The sequence below is a fragment of the Tursiops truncatus genome, chromosome 8, assembly GCF_011762595.2.
Source record: "Tursiops truncatus isolate mTurTru1 chromosome 8, mTurTru1.mat.Y, whole genome shotgun sequence".
Lineage (NCBI taxonomy): Eukaryota > Metazoa > Chordata > Mammalia > Artiodactyla > Delphinidae > Tursiops > Tursiops truncatus.
The window spans coordinates 93,577,363-93,597,671 of record NC_047041.1 but is presented as its reverse complement, the minus strand read 5'-3'; the positions used below and the strand labels follow the sequence as shown (position 1 = coordinate 93,597,671).

Here is a 20,309-nt window from a genome sequence, read left to right as displayed (position 1 = left end):
AACTAAGCCCGTGCGCCACAACTACTGAGCCTGCGCTCGAGAGCCCGTGAGCCACAACTACTGAAGCCTGCGCGTCTAGAGCCCGTGCTCTGCAACAAGAGAAGCCACCGCAATGAGAAGCCCGCGCGCACCAACAAAGACCCAATGCAGCCAAAAATAAATTAATTAATTTAAAATTTTTTAAAAAATTAAAACAACAATAACAAAACATCACTTATCACCCACCCCCAGACCAGTGCCATTAGCAAACTACTGGGGAAGGACCCCTCCCTGGGGACTGAGTCTGCCAGTGGAGAATCAGGCGAGGTAGTTGGAGGGAGAATTAGAACACTGTTTACATGCAATAAAATCTGAGATTTTTGTGGGCTAAATGTGTGTGAGGGCAGAGAGATTTATTTTAAATGGTTTTGGTGACACCTCTTTTTGGCCTGACGGGTGGGTGAGGCATGTAAGTTACCTGGTGGAAGTGGACTTGAATGGGGGAAAAGTGAGAACAGCAGGAAGGGACTTGGAAGACCTCTTCCTGTTCCTTCCCACCTGGCAGGCAGTAGGCATCTCACCTGACACCCAAGCATGGGACTCATTCTGAATCGCCCTGAGCACAGGCTGGGAGAGAGGCAAGAAGGCAGAGATTCGACCTCCGTGGGTAAATTTAAATGCTTTTATTAACAATCTTCTTACATTACAAGGATAATATGACAAAAGGAAAGTTTCTGCGTACATATTATGATAAACCAACATAGCTCTATTTGTATCCAGTGTTCTAGGTCCCGTCACACAGGTACTATAAAGCGTAGTCTGCAAAGTAATAACATCAAGAGTTGTTTTTTTTAAGAAAGAAAGTATTAACATATTAATATGTATGTGATAATAGACTCCTAGGTATTCCCCCCACCCCCACTGTGTTTTTCCTTTGTGATTGAAATGAAATGGTTCAGCAGCGTGGGGGGGTGGAGAGAAGGAGAGAGACGGGGCTGAAAAAGACGGAATCAGACTGCTGGCTCTTCCGGAGAGACTAAAGTGAAGACTGAGGGTGCCCCGAGGGCAGCCTGGCCCTTGTCTTTTTGTGAGCAGTATTGTAACCGGCTGTCCTCCTCTGGAGGGAGGGCCCGGCGCCCTTGATGCCCCATGGTATGCTCTCTCTCTGAGGTACAGTGCATTGTGGGATTGCTACCTGGGGATGCCCATCCCCTGGCCACGGGTCTGGTCCACCGCAGAGGGAGGAAGGCTCGGGCCGGGCCTGGTCTCTCTTGAGCCAGGCACTGGAGGGTGTTTGGAGGCCCGGTTGGCAGCTAGCTGTGGCTCAAGGAGACCCAGGTGGACGTGGAGGGGAGAAGAGGTGGGCACTGTCAGAACAGACCCTCCCCGGACTGTAGGTATGGGGATGTCTGCTGGGGACTGAGGTACGTTGGTAAGATGGGAGGGAAGAGTAGGACAGAGGTCAGGGGAGGCTCGGAGATGGGAGATAAGCGCCTATGAAGGCCGAAAGGCAGAGGCTGGTCTAGAGAACAGAGGATGCCACTGCCCTCCGTCTCCCATCATCTGTAGCCCCATCAGCCCCTACCTCCCTACCTCCCGGGGAAATGATCGAGAGAAACCTGGAAGTGAAACGGGTTTCTGATTCTGTCAGGGCTGCACAAGCCCTTCGTCATGCTGCCAGTGGCACCAGTGCCCCCTCAGGCCCCCAGACATCCCTGCCATCTAGGGGTGGGAGCAGGGACAAACTGAGGGAGGCGCCCTCCCCGGAGGAAGTGAATGAGCTTGGGGCATCCGGCTTAGCCTCTGCCTCGAGTCACAGAATCAGAACAGTGTACGTGAACTAAACCTGCCTGTTACGGTGTCGGTGGGGTGAGGGGTCGCTGGGCCTCCGTGCAAGAGAGGGAAGAGCGTTGACCTGAGTACAGCCAGCAGCAGCTGTGCAAAGTGGGCTGGGCCAAAGCCCTCCTTCTGAACTTGAGTTGCTACTGAATTTATGAGTGTGCGGATATGTCTCTCTCACCCTTCCCCGTTAGCTGATGCCCCCTGCCCTGGCCAGAAAGCCTCTGGATGGTGGGCAGCGCTGGCTGGCCATGCTGCCCTGGCAGACAGCGATGGAGTAGGTGAGGGAGGCCAGGACGGCTGTAGTTCAGAGGTTTGGCCTCTAGGGGCAGCAAAAAGCATCTAAAGGGGGAGCGGGTGGCATCTTTCCTGGACCTCTCTTGGTCCAATTTGCACCTTTCCTATGGCCACAAATGCTGCTTATTCCTGTGAGGGGGAGGGTATTTGGGGAAACTGTGCAGTGGTCCCTCCACCAGGGGTCAGAGACCACATCCTACTGCCAAGCAGCAGTGACCACCCAAGCGTAGGCTTGTGGGGGGCAGGGACTAAGGGGGCACTCCACGGGGAGCTCAGGGGCTGAGTATCTCCTTCCAACCTCAGACCAAGCCTGCGGGAAAGAAGAGAAAGTGCACGGAGAGGGTCAGGGCCCGGCTCCCCTCCTCTTCAACACTCCGGGTCTCGGAGGCCCCGTTCCCAGCAAACCCTGCCTGCTCAGCTTCCCCGGCCCCCCCGCAAAGGCTCTGCCTCCTCCCTCTTCTCAAGCGACAGGCTTTCCCGCTGCTCTCCCAGCTCTCTATAGACTCTATTTTTATATCTATTTAAACATAGAAATGTATAAATATATAGGATATTATTCATAGATATATAGACGGGATTTAATCTCTTACTCTGTGTGTATACGTACTGCATATGTCCATATATACAATATATATGCTGTAGCATTTGTATCATACACTGCACATACCCCTGCTTCCATGCGCTCTCCTAGGGAGACTGGATTGCATAGGTATTTCCAGGGCGATACCACTTGAAGGGATGGGGGGATGGGGAGAGCCAGACCGAAGAGGAGGGCCGTACCATTTTCCTCCCAAAAGGGCACTTTTCCTCCCTCTGGCTAACACACAAAGATCACCTCAAAGTCTTCTTAAAATATCACAGCTCCATCCACTCACCTAAAGCACCATGTCCACAGATAGTAGAGAGAGGCCTTCCTCCGAGCAGGAGAAGGGCCCTGTGTATCTCTGGACATAATCTTCCCTCCTCGAAGTTGGAGGAGGGAGCCAGCCTAGAACCCATGACCCACGTTCCCCAGGAGGCCGGCATCTGCAATGGGACTGTCCCAAGCTCACCTGCCCTCTGAACATGCCTTTCTTGTCTAAGGAAGAGGCACTCCCCACTTTGGCTGTCCCAGGCTGGCCTGGCTGGGCCTGCTGCTTGAACGGGCGAGGGGATCCAGAACCTTCTACCCAAACTGGGTGTAGGGACCAAGACAGAACACAAATTCGACTTGGAAATCCACCCAGACCGGAAACCACAACCAGCTCTAGATACAGAATTCCTGTTCCTAGGGGGGTGGGAGAACAAACAAAGCGGGGAGGAATCTAGAAGTTCTCTTTCAACCCCCAAGCCACTTCCTGGGCCCCATGAGGCTCCAGGTGAACGGCTAAAACGATGCCCGCCCCACAGCCCAAGCTGGGCCACGTCTGATCCATTTCAGTCTCTCCACGATCATTTTCAGCACTCTACATGCTTTCGCCTGTTTTCTCCTTCTTGATAACACTTCTAAACAACTGGAAAATATTTAAACATCATCTTAAATAATTACAAGCTCCTTTCTCCAAATCAAAGCGTCAACATAAGCAAGTCAAGGAGAGGGGCCTCAGCAAGACAGCTCAGCATGGAAACGGGTAGCAGGGGCGGGCTGGAGACCTCCAGCTGCCCTAGATTCAGGGCCCAGCACCGAACGTGACCAGCCAGGGATCCAGGACGTCGAGCCTGGTCTCATCCTCCCGTGAGGATGAGGAAATGAGGGTCTGCCCAGCACCACAGGATGCTGCCCGCAGCCATGGAAGAAAAAAAAAAAAAAAAAAAAAAAAAAAGCTGGTGTCGTGGATGCCCGGATTCTCACATTCAACCAGGCAGGCGAAACTCGGAAATTGGGACATGGCAAGAGTTACAGACAGGGCTGGGCTGTCCTCGGGTCTCACAGATAGGTACAAAATGGCAATGGGTCTTTTTTTTCCTCCACTGAGGAAAAGCAGACCATTTTAATCACAAGGGCTTCTGGCTCCCGAGCTCTGCGATGTCTCTTTGGCACAATTGGCCACGAACCTGATCTCACTTCCCGCCCCCTCCATGAACCGAAGAAAGTCACTGATCAGCCAACCCAATGAGGACAAGTTTCAATTCTAGAGACACAGACCTTTCATTCTAAGCCAATGGTCGTCACTCCTAAGCCAGGGGCTGAGTTTAAGGGCTCTGTCTCGTCCGAAGGGACGAGGATGCAAGGACCGCCTAGCCACAGCTTTTTGTACTTATCAAAGGGAGGTTAGACTGCCCAAGCGTGCGGTTCCCTGGGCCAAACCCCGAGGGTCCCCACAGTCCAAGAGTCCTTCTCAAGGACGCAGAAGAGTGGAAACGCCAGGGATGGAAATCATGGGTAATTGCATGCAGCATTCACAGGATAGAAACACTGGAGCCTCCAAGGGGTAAAGACTCTGTGTCAATTGCAGTGGTGTGTCACCCAAATTGCTCCCTGTCCCAAGGCAAAGTGGCCTTCAGAGTGTCATGGGCAACTGGAGTTTTAGGGAGGCCTTCCCCAACTTCAGGACCTGCCAGAGAGCTCATCCCCTCTGGGGTCTGGAGTCTAGCTGGGCAGGTGATGGCGAGCAGCCTCGTGCTGCCAGCAGCTGCTCAGGCTTCTGGCCCAGAGGCAGGCGGCCAGCTCCTGCCCCTCTAAAAAGACAAGGTAGACACTGGCATTGGCCCAAAGGATTTTTTCCCCTCTGGATAAAAATTTGAGCTGATTTTGGCCACGGCCTCCTGAGAGGAAACAGTCGCAGCCCTGCTGCGGTACTCAGGCAGCCATGGGCGATTCTCTCCTCCTGGTTTCCAAATGAGTGGTCTAGGGGAGGACTCCCTATCTCCTGACATAGTGGGTGGGGAGGTGCAGAGGGGGGCAGGAGGAGGCGTAAGGCAACTGTTGGCTAGAAGAAAGGATCCTGACTACTGTTTCTGACCCCTACGGAGGCCCACCTTGCCAGCCATCTCTGCCCTCAACGCATCTCAGTCTGTGCGATGTTCAAACGAAGCTCCCACAGACACGGTGGTTTGGGTGTGTGGTGGAGAGGAAGTTGGGGAGGGAAAGGTGGACCCTTGTGCTTTGCACGTGACCACAGTTACTGACTCTGATGGGAGGAGGCAGATGGGGAGAGAAGACATCGGCCTAAAGTGGAGAAGCGGATGAAGCTGGGAACTTCAAAGCACAAGGAAGGGCTCTGGGTCTTTCCTTGCAAGTTCCTGCTAACTCTCTCCTTGTTCAGAGGAGGGTGGGAAAGTACGTGCGACTGGGGAGGGGGGTGAGGGGTGAATGTCACCAGGCAGGGGTGCATTGATTTGTTGAAGAAGGCAGCATATGAGGCCTGGCAGTGGGACAGTCGGAGAAAACCAGTTGGTTTTTTGTTTTTTTAACATGCTACATCACTGTTGAAAACAAACAAAAAAGTTTCAAAAATAATATATAATATATATAATATATTCATATAATGAAAAGCTATCGACTAGCAGCAATGACTCTAAAGTTATCTTAGCACCAAGACCATGGGGTGGGGGGGAAGGGATCTGGAGGGGGTGAAGGTCTGGCAGGACAAGGAAGGAGGGGGTGACATGTTCAGTGTTGATGACAGTTCCACTCCGGTTCTCAACGGTGGCATGAGCCCTCGGAGACAAGATAAACCAAGAAGGAAGGAAGCCACCACAGTTTCCTAACGTCTGAGCCGAGCAGGTGGGGGACGCTGGAGCCATGCCTGTGGCCAGATCACGCCGTCCTTTGCCCACCCTCTGCCAACTGAGAGGGATGGCTCCCGACAGACCACAGACAATGCAGCTCTTCCTCTCTCCCCCCAGTATAACCTGCACCCACGATGCAGGATCTCTGCATATCAGATATGCATACATCAGATGTGGAAACATGGACAGAAGTTTTTAACAGCTCACGCACATTTTTTAAAAAACTCCCTTGCGAGGTATACTGGTAATTAAATGAACAAAAGAGCATTGATCAAGACTCCTCTAGATTAAACCACTACTTGCCTCAGGGAGTAGGCGAGTGGCTATTTCTAAAGCTTATATCTCGGGGTGTGTGTGTGTGTGTGTGTGCGTGTGCGTGTGCGTGTGTGTGTGTAGGCTGATGCCTTGAGAGTCCTGTCTTACCTCTTGTGTATTCCTTTCTTTTAGGACGTCTCTACCCTGTTCAAAAAAGGAAGCGTTCGCCGGCATAGATGCATTACCTACTTTCCCACTACCTTCCTGCCAGGCTGCAGGGCTCGTCATCAGCCTTACTGCAAAAGGACCCAATCTCTAGAGACTCTCATCGGAGTTACGCATAACCCAGGGCACAACTTGCATTGACATCTCCTGCCACCGAACTCTAGCAGGCATTTCTTGATTATTAAAGGGAAAATAAAATACCCCCAAACACATTATATGATTATAAAGACAGAGTATAAATAATTCATGTAAATTGATTACATACTTTTCATTTTACTTGTTTTTAGCCAAAAATTGCTGCCCTACTGGGGTATAGACTTTTTGGCTCTTCATTCCCCCCATATTCCCTGGATCTGAATGGAATTATATTATGTTATCCCACACCAGGTCAAACAGGAAGGCAAGGCGCTCACGCCCCACCCCCACCCCGTCCCCGGGATTTCAAGCTCGGTGTAAGGCGATTTTGCCTTCAGTATAACAGGGAAAATGTTTAGGATCCAGGGGTCTGGAAGGAGGGATTCAACAGACAAGGGACAGGACAAGCGACACGGGTAGGGAGTGGTGGGTGTCACAGTCTGACCGACGCTTTTGTTTCGAGACAGTGAAGGAACGCTGGTCAGGAAATGAATGAAAATCTCTCAAGCTGAAGTTGGGTGGGAGAGGGAAAAGTCAAATACCCCGATCCAGATACACAGCCCACCCTCTCCCAAATGAGAGATCGGATTCAGCTGGACCAGCCGGTCAATGAAGAGGCCAAGAAACCCCCCTCATGAAACCAAACAAGAAAAAAAAAAAAGGCAAGAACATACACCCAAACCCAAACCCCTCAACCCCCGAACGAGAACAGAAACAAAATGAGCTACCTAAGGTGATGACAGACCCGTCATTTTAGCTTATGCGGTTGGTTGACTGTGAGGTGGGAGCACGTGTGGCCCCAGCACATGCTTCTGTGAGTGAAAATGAGTTTCCACGTGTGTTGCAGCTGCCAAATTTTGTAGACGAGAGTCAGTTTCTGACATTATTCCTTTCCCAGTAGCTTCTGGTGGACGTGTCACCTTGGTTTTTAACATTTTTTCAGTGTGGGTTTATATATATATATATATATATATATATATATGTATATATATATATATAATATAATATATATTTATATAATGTATCAAAGCTTATGAGTATAGGTTAAAAAAATATTCAACAGCTTAGTGAACTCTGCGATCCGGCTCCCTAAATATCCGGGTAAAACTCTGACCCGTGGTCCACGGTCTGAAGCACTGGCTTCTGTTCCAGCGCAGACATCCTGCTGAGGACCTCGGCCGACAGTGTGTAACTGTTGCCAGACTTCTCCTCGAACCAGCTGTCCAGAGCTCGCTTGGCATCAAAGTTGGCGATCGGGGGGCCGTTGACAGCGATGGTCAACAGGTCGCTGAGCTGCTCCAGGGTCAGGCGGGAGCGGTGGTTTTTGCGGACTCGCTGCAGGGCGTTTCGGCCTTTCTCGCAGCAAGCGGTGGAGGTGGGGAGGACTTTGATGACCTGGATGATCTTGTTCAAGAGTGGAAACCTCTGCTTGTATTTGCAGATGTGGCCGATCAGGTCCTTGAAGCCGTTTTTGGTGTAGTAATCAGCCTTGAGTTCCCGCCACTCCATCAGCAGACTCCCCCGGGGGTCCAGCCCTTCCCTGCAGACATCCCGGGAAAAGGTGGGGATGGCCTCCAGGTGATCAAAGATCTGCACCATGTCCTCCTTGCCGTAGCTCATGAGCTCCTCGCTGTTCCTGGGCCAGGCGGCCAGGTCAAACACCTGGCAGGCCTTCACGAAGATCCGGCTGCGGGAATCGAACCGCTGAGCCAGGATCACTTGGGTCTTCTGGCAGATCTTCTCCCGGATGGACTGGAACTTGGCTTCGGCCACCCTGAGGTTCTTCACGGAGATCCCGTTGAAGCTCTCCCGGAAGTTCTCCTCGAACTCCTGCAGGTACTCCCCCGGAGAGTCGGCCAGCCGGCTGATCTCCTGGATGGCCTCCTCGAGCTTGTCGTCCACCTGGGACACCAGGAGGTACTCGCCCTGGAAGACGTAGGCCAGGCGCGACAGCACGGCGATCACGTCCAGGAGGAAGTAGACGAGCTTGATGGACTGGTAGTCCATGAGGAACTGCAGCAGGGCCAGTGCGATGGCCGAGGCGTCTGCCCTCTGGGTCTGGCTGCTGACATCCTTGAGGTGGGCCACCACCTCCAGGTAGTCCTTGATGAGGGCATTGAGGACGTTCTGCTCTCCGATGATCCACCTCACAGCCCGGATGTCCCCCAGGAACTCCGTCTCCTCGCAGAGGGTGGACGCCGTGGACCGCAGCTCGCACAGGAGGCGTGGCGAGTAACGGTAGAAGCTCAGCAGCTGCTTCAGGTTGTTCTCCAGCTCCTCCAGGCAGGGGAGCTCCTTCCCACTGATGGCATCCAGGATCTCCAGGTGGGGCCGGTGTACCATGAAGGGCAGGCACAGCAGCCAGGGCAGCGTCTTGCGTATCGTCATGAACATGCTGGCCCGCAGGCTGGCCGTGACGTTGGCCCCGTCTATGCCCAAGCCCACGGTGGGCTTCTCATCCTGCAGCCGAATGCCCAAGGCGGAGAAGGCCCGGTCAAGTGCCTGCAGATAGCTCTCTGTGCTGGAGAACCCCAGCTCCTGCAGGGACAGGAACTCCGTGGCCGGGGGCCCGTCGCTGCTGGTGTATTGGACGTAGACCGCCACCGTGTCAGCCAGCAGGTCGTCGCTCTGTCCGTCCAGGATGATGCTGAGGCAGGGGGACTGGCGGATGCGCTCCACCAGGTCTTCGCGCAGCGCCCGGGCGATGTGGTGGATGAGGATCTGACAGTCTCCCTCGTTCATGTACTGGTCCACCACCTTGAGCTCGCACTTCCGCAGCAGCTCGGCCAGGGGCCGGAAGTCCAGGTAGGGCCTGCCCTCCAGGGCCAGGTGGTAGGCGGTGTTGAAGAGCAGGGTCATGTTGCGACACATCTCCTCCGTCTTCTCGGGGTGCATGCGGAGCTTGTAGAGCTGCAGACACTTCTTGTGCAGGTTGCTCTGGCTGTGCAGCTTGATGGTGTGAATCTTGAACTGCTTGGAGCCGATGATGAAGGCCGAGGTGCGGGAGGACTGCACCGTGTACTGGCGGCAGACGTGACACCACATCTCGTTGAGGGTCGGGGAGTACCGCAGGAACCAGAATTTCTTCAGCCACTCCTGCTTGAAGCGCCGGATTCGGCGCCCGGTGGCCGACGACATCTTGGAGGGCTCATCGGTGGCCGTCATCATATCGTTGGAGACGGATTCGTCTGCCGAATCGACCTCCTGGTCGTCGTCCTCCATGATGGCAGGGCCGGAGACCATGCTCTCTGAGGCTGGAAGACAAATGGGAAAGAAACAGTTACACCTGCTGGAAAGAACACGGACATTTCCAAAATGAAGGAGATAGGGCCCAAACGGTAGGTGTCGCATTCTGTGAAACAGGAGCCGATCCCTATGACAGACTGAATCCCAACCTGGAATTCATTTAGAAGCACTCCTGTCGTCCATGCATGTCTCACCCTCTCTGTGCATTAGCCCCGGGGGCCACCGCGCTCCAGGCTGCCTGCCCTCACCTTCCACGAGTAGGTGCTCAAGGAACTTAAAGCACCTACTTTAAGTATCAGCCGAACAGCACAACTAGGAGGGCAGAGCTGCTGGCACAACAGAGCACGTCAGAGGTTCCATAGTGGTACACAGCAAGGACAGGACGTGGGACGCGTCCCACCACCAAGGCGGCCAGGGGAAGGCGCGCTGCCCTCAAATGAAGGGAGCTCGGGCCCCAAGTGATTTCGGGATCAGAATGCAGTGTAGTTAAGATGCGTGCTTTGAACATCTGAAACACCTCATTCTGAGCTAGGGGGTGCGGTCAAAATAGGAAGTGCTAGGTAACTCTCTAACTCAGCTGCAGGTGCGTACTGAGAAAACCTCCTTGTGGTTGAGCATCCCTAAAAGATGCAGGCAGCCAACAGAAAGCAGCGAAGGCAACTAAATGCCCTGTATCCCCGTCGGTAAGGCCGGGGGCTCTCCCCCACGGGACAGCCTGCCTGAGACTGGGAGAGAGGAAGATTGGGTTTGGAAGTTGGGCTTTGGGGTAAGACACTGGAGAAAGGCAAGGGGTCAAGAACACAGCACACACCCCTCCTGCAGCAGAACTTCCTTTATTGACGAGGAGGATACAAGGGCAAGACCCAAAGCCCCACCCGAGCTGTAAGGCGGCCCGTCGGAGGCACCCGAGGGCGTGCGCTGCGGCCGGTACCCATCTCCGAGCTCCACGCCCCAGGTCTCCCCAAAGGTGGCTCCCCTGGGGAGCGCCAGGCCCCCCTCCACACTGCCCACCACGTGCTCTTCCCTCTGACAACAGTCTCATCCACACCAACTTACCTGCGGGGTCTGAGAATTCGGGGAGCTCCAGTACCTGTGCTGGCAAGGTGGGGGGCTCAGGAAGCGTGCCAGACTTAAGCATGTCTAGTTCGGCCTGGAGTTCCCGGACCTTCTTCTTTAGGCGAATACAGTTAGGGCAAAAGGAGGTGGTGGGCAGCTCGTGAGGGTCGGATGCAAGGGAGGCCTCGGCGGGACTGTCGGCCTTGAACGACGAAGGCTCCTCCTCTTCATCCTCCAGTGGGCCTGCCTCCTTGGAAACCCCTTGGGGGATCTTCCAGTCTCCTTCTCCCTGGGTCCGGGTGACATTTTGCACGCCATGTGACACAGTCATTGCACACTGACTGTAGGCGTCGTTCTGGTACTTGGGGACCTTCCTGATGACCAGCGAGGTGCTCAGTGCCAGCTGGTGGGCTTCTACCTTTGCAGATTCCAGTGAGGCCTCCAACACATCCTTGAAAATGAGGTCGATTTTCTTCTTCTTGGCCTGGGGGTGCACGTCCCCCTCATCAAAGCCACGCTTGTAGGGACTTTTGCCCTGTCTCAACACAGGGAGCTGCAGGGGACCCCTCAGGTCTTCTGGGTTATCCAGAGCCTGCTCAGACTTCTCCCTCTGCAACTTCTTCTCTCCTAGGAAGGAAAACCAGGGTGTGAGGAAGTGGGGAAAAGCCCCAAAGAGGAGAAACCAACAGAAAACGAAGCGCTCCTCTCAGGAAGTCGCTTGACACATCCCTCTGGGTCTGGCCTAATGGAGCAGATGTGGCAAAAAGGGAGGTGGGTTACTCAATGGACCGTGGGGTCTAGAGTCAAAGGACCCGAAAAAGTGGGAAGAACTCTTTTTAAAGAGACTGTTTCCATGGAGCTTTATGTGTAGAAGCTCTATGTTTATAAGTTGAGCAAACGCTATAGGGGCAGGGAGTTGAAAGTTAAGGAACTGGCCATCCTGTCGTCCTAGAAGATGGTATCCCACGTGATTAGCCAGGTGGGTGGTACCATAGCTCAGCTAAGTGCATGTGGAGTCCCCACCCCTCCAGGCTGCTCCTCCAGTCCCAGCAATCGGAAGATGGCTGCTTTGACTTGGTAAAAGGTACACACGAAACACTGAGGCCCACTCCTCCCTCCTCCCTGACTCCTGGGAGACAGCCCTGTTAGGGCAAAGTCTGCCTTATAGCAACCGTCCTTTCTAATTCTCCCAGGAACCGGAAGCCTTGGATTATGTGAGGAAGCACGGCCTGAACCTCTGTGGCTCTCACGGATGACCGAGGCAGGAAGAAAAGGGAAGTCGGGCATACCAACAGCGGCTGTGAGCTCCAAGATGGCAGCCCCCCAGCACGATAAAGCACGACACGCCCACGCGGACCCAACACACGCTCAAACTACAGTAGCTGTGTGTCCTTACCTGACAATTCTAAGGACATTTCCTTTTCTATTTCTATCATGTAAATGACGTCAAAGACCTTGGTGAACACCCCAGCAAATGTTAGCCTGATTTTTCAAAATGGCCAACACAGTTGCATAAATTGCTATAGATGTATAGATGCTGCCTGGGGCGACAGATGCTAAGAGGGACCCTCAGAAGGTCCTGACAGCCGTCTATGGAGCTAGAACTCTCAAAGGCTTCCTAGATCAGGGGCGGGGCCCTGGGAGATGTGACTCTGACCAACGTCTTGACCTGAATATATGTTGTCATTAGGCTTCTGAGAGCTGAGTTTGCTCAAGGCCTCCGAGTGAAGGCCAAGGGCTCTCCATGTGCAATCCAGATGTCCCGTGCTGTGACCAAGCCTTGGCATCCCACAGCTGGCATAGGGTGATGGACCCTGGCCCGTGTATGACTCCAGGTTTCCCACAGGTCACAGCACAGAAGGGAGCAGCCTATTCAGGATGGTCCTTTTCTGTCCTCACACGAACACCTAAGGAACGACCTTATCTCCTGAAGGCTCCAAGGCTCTTGAGCTCAGGCGGCTCCCCGCAGCCTTGTTTCTATAACATCTGAGGGTGGAGGTGAAGAGAACTTTTCAAAAATGCAACTCGTTCGCCTTACAGATCAGACACTTGCCCATCAGAATCTCTGAAAGTGAAAGGCCACCCTTTCACTTTCTCATGGACCAATCAGGCAGCAAGTAGCTGAGGATCTCAGGAGGTCCAGGATACGCATCACCGGGGATTCCTCATGCATCTGTACTCAAGGACAAGGTTATTCAAATTTCCTAGGAGGAGCAGGCGATTTCTTTGGGCTCAAGGCTCCCGGAAAAATCTATGGGTCAAAAAAAATCTTTAAGCATTATGAAGTTGATTCTAAAGCCTCCATAAAACATGAGGGAAACACCACAAAGAAAATCAATGACCCAAAGTAGACAAAAAACGTAAATTCTCTGAATACATGTATTACATGCATCCTATCCTTAAAAGATAACCACAGAGGAATAATTTATACTCTTCAGGAAGCAGTTCTGGGCTCCAACCAATGTCTCTACTTAATAAGAGCTCATAAGTCATGCTCTGGACTTCACCAAGGCTCCAGCCTCCAATTCCAAAGAAGCCTCCTCCCACGTAAGACCTTGAGTGGTTGAGCGTGGGGAGCGCCCCCTACAGAGCAGAACTGGCACACAGATCTAAGCCACCACTAACCGTGTCAGAGTCTGCCGAAGCTACAGGCTACGGGGACACACGTCTAAAGGCCACTGAGCTCCACGGCTGCTTCCCAAGGGCTTTACGGCCAAGTCCACCCTCTGCTCTGGCCCTGCCCCATGGGTGGCTTCCAGTTTCCTTCGTGTTTCCTACTTCTCAGCCTGGCCAGGAATAGACACTCCTTCCTCCTGTATCTTCACACATCTTGGTTTATCTCATTTCAAGTCTGTCTGCCACGCTCCTTTGAACCACCCCTGAAAGCTGATGCCCTTCTCTGAGCGCTCCCCTTGGGTCTCAGGGCTCTCTGAGGATGAAGCAGCTTGAGGTGCTCTGGAGTAGACACGGGGAAGAAAGGACATTACAAATCCAGAAGAATTCAAGAAGATCATGGCCAAGGGATGGAACCCATGTCCTCGGATATGACTTCTCTTGGTTTTCTCTTCTTCTGGTGATATGCTTCTTTTGGAGATTTCTTGGTGGTCTTCATTCATTTCTTCTTTTATCCATTCAACCAAGATTTATGGAGGATGTACTACGCATCAGACACTTTTTTACGTGGCATCTCCAGAAGTCAAGTGGAAACCACGGCAATCATGTCACAGAAACATGCCTTCCCAAGTATAATCGGCATGTACGTGCCTAACACCCAGCTCCAAAGAAAACAAGAGATGAGGGTATCTATTGGGTCTCCTTTCACTGCTCATCCAATCACCAGATACCTTTTACCAAGTCAGGCAGCAGTTGTGCACTCAGTGTCCACAATTCGCTTTGCTCTGTTTTGGTTTTGAAGACAGCTTACTTCCAATGGGTCACTCTTACCCCCTTTTCATCTCTTCCCCTCATGCTCTAAATGAAGCTTTACTTCCAATAAGTAGATTGGTCAGAAACATGATATGGTGGGGCTTGGGTATAGGCTTGGTTCCCGGGACCAGATGGACTCTGGGTCTTTGGATATGTGGTTTTAGTGTAAGGAAGGTCCTGCTGGAAAAAGGACCTTGGGCTCACCCGTTTGCCCTGGCATGGCTGAGGATGGAGTAAAGAGGTAAGAAAGGCCTAGGAGCTGGGGAGTATTTTAAACCACTTTCAAATGACTCAGTTAAATGGAGCCTGGATGGATACCCACCCACCAGGCCACCACCCACCTCCCTCCAATCTTCTTCTCCTAACAGAGATTGTTCTTTCACGGCATATCATTAGGACTGCCAGGAATGAGACCAGGAGGAAGCAGGGAAGAAACTAGTTTTGTCTGGGAGGCCTTCTAACACTGTAGGTTAGAGCTTAGACCCTGGACTCAGACAGATGTGGGTTGGGAACCTAGCTCTGCCCCTGCTCGCCATGGGATTCTGGGGGAGTCACTGTATTTATCTGATGCTCGGTTGCTACATTTGTAAGGTGGGGACAATAACCCACATGCTATCATTAGTATTAAAGTTCACAGCTGAGGGCTTACGATGGTCAAGACAGACGTTCTAATGTGTTACGTAGATGACCATCTAACTCTCGCTGGGCACTTATCGGGCAGGTGCTACTAGAGTGATTACACGGGACACCATAGAAAACCTGCTTAGCACGTACTAAGTACTTAGCAAATGTCACCTATTATTGAGCCAGTGGCAGTTCACAACATCCTTCCATCAATTTGAGTCGGGGAAACAGAATCAATTTTGATTAAACTTATATGCTTGGCATTGGAGAATTGTCTCTCTCCCTGATCCTCTGAAACGTTTATTAAAGGGCTTCTGACCATGTCTGAGGGAGGGGACACACCGGGTGGCCACGAGCGGTGCAAGAGCGGCTGCTCCTACCTAGCCCATCAGTTCCCCTGAGTCCCTCTGGGTCTCCCCATTGCTGGTGTACTGTATTTCCCATCGGTTTTCCTAGGAAGCTCCTAGAGAAGCATTTCTGGCCTCCCCTGGGGCTTGGCAGTGGGCGTGGCCCTCCCTTGGGTGTGGGCACTCACCTCTGGCCAGGTTGCGGTGGATGGTCTCTTGGGACATGCTGTGCAGGCGCTTCATGTAGTCTTCGCTGTACCAGACCCGCAGCCGCTCCCCGGGCCGGATGTCCCGGCACGCCCGAAAGTAGATGCACTCGCTGTGCTGGAACGCCAGCAGGTTCTGCTCCCTCTCCTCCCGGGAGATGACCACGTACCTGGGGGCGAGGGGGACAGGTAAGAACGCGCGGGCCACTCTTCGGCGAGTGCCTGCCGGTACCAGGCGCGGTGCCGGGCAGGTGCCAGCGGCTAGCCGCCTATGAGCGTGCGGGTATCTGCAAAAGTCTACAGAGCGGCTTCCCTGCCGAGGAAAGGCACTCCAGCTGGAGCCAGTCCCTTGTCTCACTGTTCTGTGGACTTCAAGCAAGCCTTTGAACCTCTAAGAATCTCTGTTTTCTGGGACTGGAAATGACACCTGCCCTTCCTACCTCCTAGGTTCTGGTAAATACGAGGTTCAATACCAGATATACAGGTGATTGGAAAACCGTTCTTCCCTAACTTTTAACCGCAGGCATTCCCAGATACCCGCAGGCCTCTGATGGTGGTAAGGGCGAGATCCTTGAACTGTCCTCAGAATGTCACAAAGCCTATGTGAAAAGGGTGCCCACGAGATCAATTAACAAATGCTGAAGACCAAAATCTTTACAAATAGAGGGTCCAGTGGGGACAGGGGAGGTAGGGAAAGGCAAGGAGATGTGAGCAACCACAGGTTAATCCAGGTCATTTGAAGGTAAGGAAACTGAGGCTCAGAGAGGCTAAGTGACTTGCCTAAGGTCACACAGCTAATAAATGGGAGATTGAGCATTGAGGTCCATGTTTTTCTCACTAGAACTCACAGCTCCTATGTGGGCATGTAAAGCACCAACTCAGCAATGCCCAGATAACCTTTAAAGTTCTGTCAGACCCTCAGAATCTATGGACCTCACCCATCCTCCCTGAAATGACATTTCCCATATCCAACCTGCCACCTCACTCGCCTCCAAAAGGTGAGATGATGCAATATCTGTAGAGAGGTGGAGATGTACAGATCAAACAGGCAAGAGGAAATTATTTGGAGTTTTAGGGTTCTGTGGTATCCAAGTGCCTAGGAAATTTGTAGTCAAAAACAAACTTCTTTTCCTTATGCTATGATTTGTCTCAAAAGCCAGGGAAGAAATCAAAGTCTGTGCGACTGGCACAGCCCAAAGAACTGTACTTGGAGCAGTCCAAGGGAAACAATAATTCACAGAAATAAATCCAAATGGATAATGAACAAATGAAAGGATTCAGCATCACTAATAAGAAAAGAGGCACAAAGCAGCACATTGTCTTGTTGGCACAGAGAACTTTTTTACATTGCAAGCTCTGTATTGGTAAAGGTGGCAAGACTAGGGTCTCCCATACTAAGGGTGGAGCATAAGCTGGCACGACACTTTGGGAAACGACTTGGCAACAGGGACTCGAACAAGTATTTGTTCATTCACGTTCACAGCAGCATTATTCACAATAGTCAAAGGTGGAAGCAACCCAAGTGTCAACTGATGGATGAATGGATAAATAAGATGTGGTAATATACACCCAATGGGATATTAGTCAGCCATAAATAGGAAGGAAACTCTGACCCATGCTACAACATGAATGATCCTTGACGACACATACCAAGTGAAATAAGCCAGTCATAAAACAACAAATACTACAGGATCCCACTTATATGAGTAGTCAAATTCACAGAGACAGAAAGTAGGATGGTGGTTGCCAGGGGATGGGGGAGGGGGGAATAGGGAGCTAGTGTTGAATGGGAACAGAGCTTCAGTTGGGGAAGATGGAAAGGGTTATGGGGAGGGATAATGGTCATGGTTGCCCAACAGTGTGAATGTACTGAATACCACTGAACTTTACACTTAAAAATGGTTAAAATGGTAAATTTTATTTCATTTGGGTTTTTCCACAATATTTGTAGAATTTAAAAAAGAACACCAGAACGTTAAGGTGTGGAACAAGAATGCAAAATGCATACCGCCACGCTGACTGTTCCACTGTTTATAATGCAGCAAAAGCTAGAACATCTAAACTTCTGATACTAGAGAAACAACTGAATAAACCATGGTATATTTGTACAAAGGAATGTTACTCATCTACAGAAAAATGTTTTCAAAGAATCTTTCATGACATGGAAAAATGGTCCTGATATAAGGCAGAGTGGGAACAACAGGACTCAAAGCTATTTATATTATGGTTCTAATCATGCTTTACAAACAAGCCTGGGTAAACTGCTTGAAGGAAACACACCACTGTTTTAACAGTGATTATCCATTATACATGGTTCTACTTCTTTGTAATTTTCTGTACTTTCCAAGTCTTCCTCATAAGCAATTATTACTGTTACTCCCTCTCCCTCACCCCCTAAAAAAGGAAAAGACATACACCAACGCCAATTGCAGTACAGGGTGGCAGTGGTGACGGTCGTGGTGGCCAGCAGCATTGGGAATCTACATTTGTGGTACCCCAGGCATAGTGCCCCTCACATACAATCTCAACTCTCCAACGGCGGAAGTCTGCCTTTTCTTCATACGTGAGATTTCTTCTGAATGTGCAAACTATTTTCTAGTCCCCAGTTCAGCAAGAGTCTGGGAATTGACCTAGTGGTGAGCACAGCATGGAACTGAGTTAGATCCAAACTTTGCTATTCCCAGACACAGAAGGCAAACCATCACTCATGTTTTTTCTAACAAGAATCACTTAAATCATAGAGCACAAGGAAAGAAGAATACAGTCTTTTCTTTTTTCAGTCTCTAAACAGCTGTCAGGCTCTAAAAGCTAGAATTGTTTTCTCTGGCACTCAACTTAAAGAGAGAAAAGGTAGATGAGAAACACGTAACTATCAGGGATGTATTCCAAAGAGCAACTTGGTGAGGACGTCAGAAGGCTTAGAAAGATTCAAGTCAATCTCCCCTTCCAACTTCTGGTGTTTTCCTACCCAGCAAGAATCAATATTTAGGAATAGAGGTCCTCCTGTATAGCACAGGGAACTATATTCAATATCCTGTGATAAACGGTAATGGAAAAGAATATGAAAAAGAATGTATATCTGTATAACTGAATCACTTTTGCTGTACAGCAGAAATGAACACAACACTATAAATCAACTAGACTTCAATAAAATTTTTAGAAATATTTAGGAAGAGAGCTCCAAATCTTTGTATGGATCACGAAGTATCTTCAAAGATCAAAACTGGTTCAGCATCCAGTTTTACTGGGTTGTTCTGCAAGTTGGCATTTGCAATAAGGTATATATGGCAACTCTCAGTGAATCGTAACAATCCGCTCTCCCTGAGAAGATGTTTACGCTACATCATTTTTGAGGTAAAGCTAAATGGAGCCAGCTACGTCCCAACCCCAATTACTTCTAGTCAGGCCTCCCCATTGTAAGTATTTTGCAGTAACACCCAATGGCTTGATCCACTCCAAGAATCCTGTTCCCACACAACAGTCCCTGTATGAGGAGGCCTGCCTGTCCCATTACACGGCTGCGGGTGAACAAGAGCCCTTCCCGGAACAGAAGGCTTCCAGGGAGTGAAAAATCTTTCTATTTGAAGTAGTTTCCAGGTCACTACTTCATTGGAGGGAAGGCACAGAGTATGTCAGAAGGGGGATGGAAGATGCATAGCACAGGCTGGTCTGTAAACACTGGTGCTTATTTGATAGCTTTTCGAATCAGACCCTTTGAAGCAATCGAGGGGGTGGGCGGGGAGTGGCGGTGGAGGGGCGGCTCTGGACTGAAACTTTCACGATGATAATGGATTGTTTTTATTCCAAACTCTTTGCTGACTTTGGGTATTGGCTAGATAAGCACGAAGACAACACTTTTCAGACCTCATCCACTGTGTCTTATCCAGTGCACCATATTTTCTAGCTGGGCCAGGAAATGGCTATCAGTTCCAACTCAAGAGAGGAAAATAACCCAAGGGGCGTCCGTTTTGTTGGAAGGGATAGACAAAGGCCGGGCTCAGACACCCTCACTCAGTGGCTATGCCTCCGATGGAAAGGAAGCTGCCCCAGTCACTGAGGCAGAGATGAGGAAAGACTGACCAAGAAGAGGCTGGGCTCTGTATTTTCACATGCATTGAGGTCTCTGGGCTGGGAAGGTCTTTGGGTCATGCATCCACCCACTAGACGGTCACCCGGACTCTAACAGAACACCACGCAGCCAGCCCTTGGCATGGCTGGAGGCCTCAGACTCTTAGTGGCGGATGTCCCCATCTTAAGCTGAAATTGGCTGCCCATGCATTTCCATCCACCGGCTCCAGTTTCACCTTCCTGTTTGACGTGCTAGCCCCACTGAAGCCAAGAAAAAGAAACTGAAATCTTTTCCATCTGAAGTTGACAAGTCTCTTCATCTCTCTGTCCCCTTTGCTTTCAACTTGGCCCCTTTCCCTCCCCAGGACCAGAGGGAGAGGCCAGCCAGTCACTGCTTAGTACCCTGACCTTGGTGGGAAAGACCCTAGGCCCGGTTTCACAGAACCTCTGTATCTCCTGGAGATCGGAAAATCTTGATTTCCACGACCATGCTTTTTGGTCAAGAATGGCAGAGGATGACCTGGATTCCCAGGTCTGGTTAAAGCAGGCTGGAATCTTCCAGAAAGTGGATGGATCCCTGGTCAGGACATGGGTATTTCCTGCCTGGGAGAACCTCTCCCTGTGACTGGAAGCAAGCCAGGGCAATGCACGGATCAGGGGTCCCTTTCCTGCTGAGGAGACTCTCAAGGGGAGCCAGAGGAAGCCATTTCAATTACTTTGAGAAGCCTCAACTCTAGGTGGGCAGGGCCTTACCTGTGACAGTCAGATACCCAGATCAGTGGGGAGGTGACCAAAAAAAAAGTGAGTGCCTCAGGGTGGTCCCTGAAGTACCCTGGCAAGTGGACAGCCCCTGACCCTTCTGCAGTCTCCTGCCAGAAATGGTGGGGTTTTTCCC

At 51.2% G+C, this 20,309-nt stretch overlaps 1 protein-coding gene across 4 annotated transcripts in view; it reads right to left on the bottom strand.

Moving 5' to 3' along the window:
* Window positions 1-656: 656 nt before the first annotated feature.
* The window catches only part of PRDM11 (PR/SET domain 11), an 89,701-nt gene continuing 70,048 nt past the window's right edge, over window positions 657-20,309 (bottom strand). For 3 of the 4 annotated variants that reach the window (XM_033860516.2, XM_073808806.1, XM_073808807.1), the window contains 3 exons: window positions 15,329-15,516; window positions 10,744-11,370; window positions 657-9,695 (listed from right to left, as the gene is read on the bottom strand). In XM_033860516.2, the coding sequence (XP_033716407.1) occupies window positions 7,531-9,695; window positions 10,744-11,370; window positions 15,329-15,516 (2,980 nt within the window). In that variant the 3' untranslated portion in view covers window positions 657-7,530. The remainder of the gene's footprint in view (window positions 9,696-10,743; window positions 11,371-15,328; window positions 15,517-20,309) is intronic. The other variant, XM_073808808.1, reaches the window with a different exon arrangement.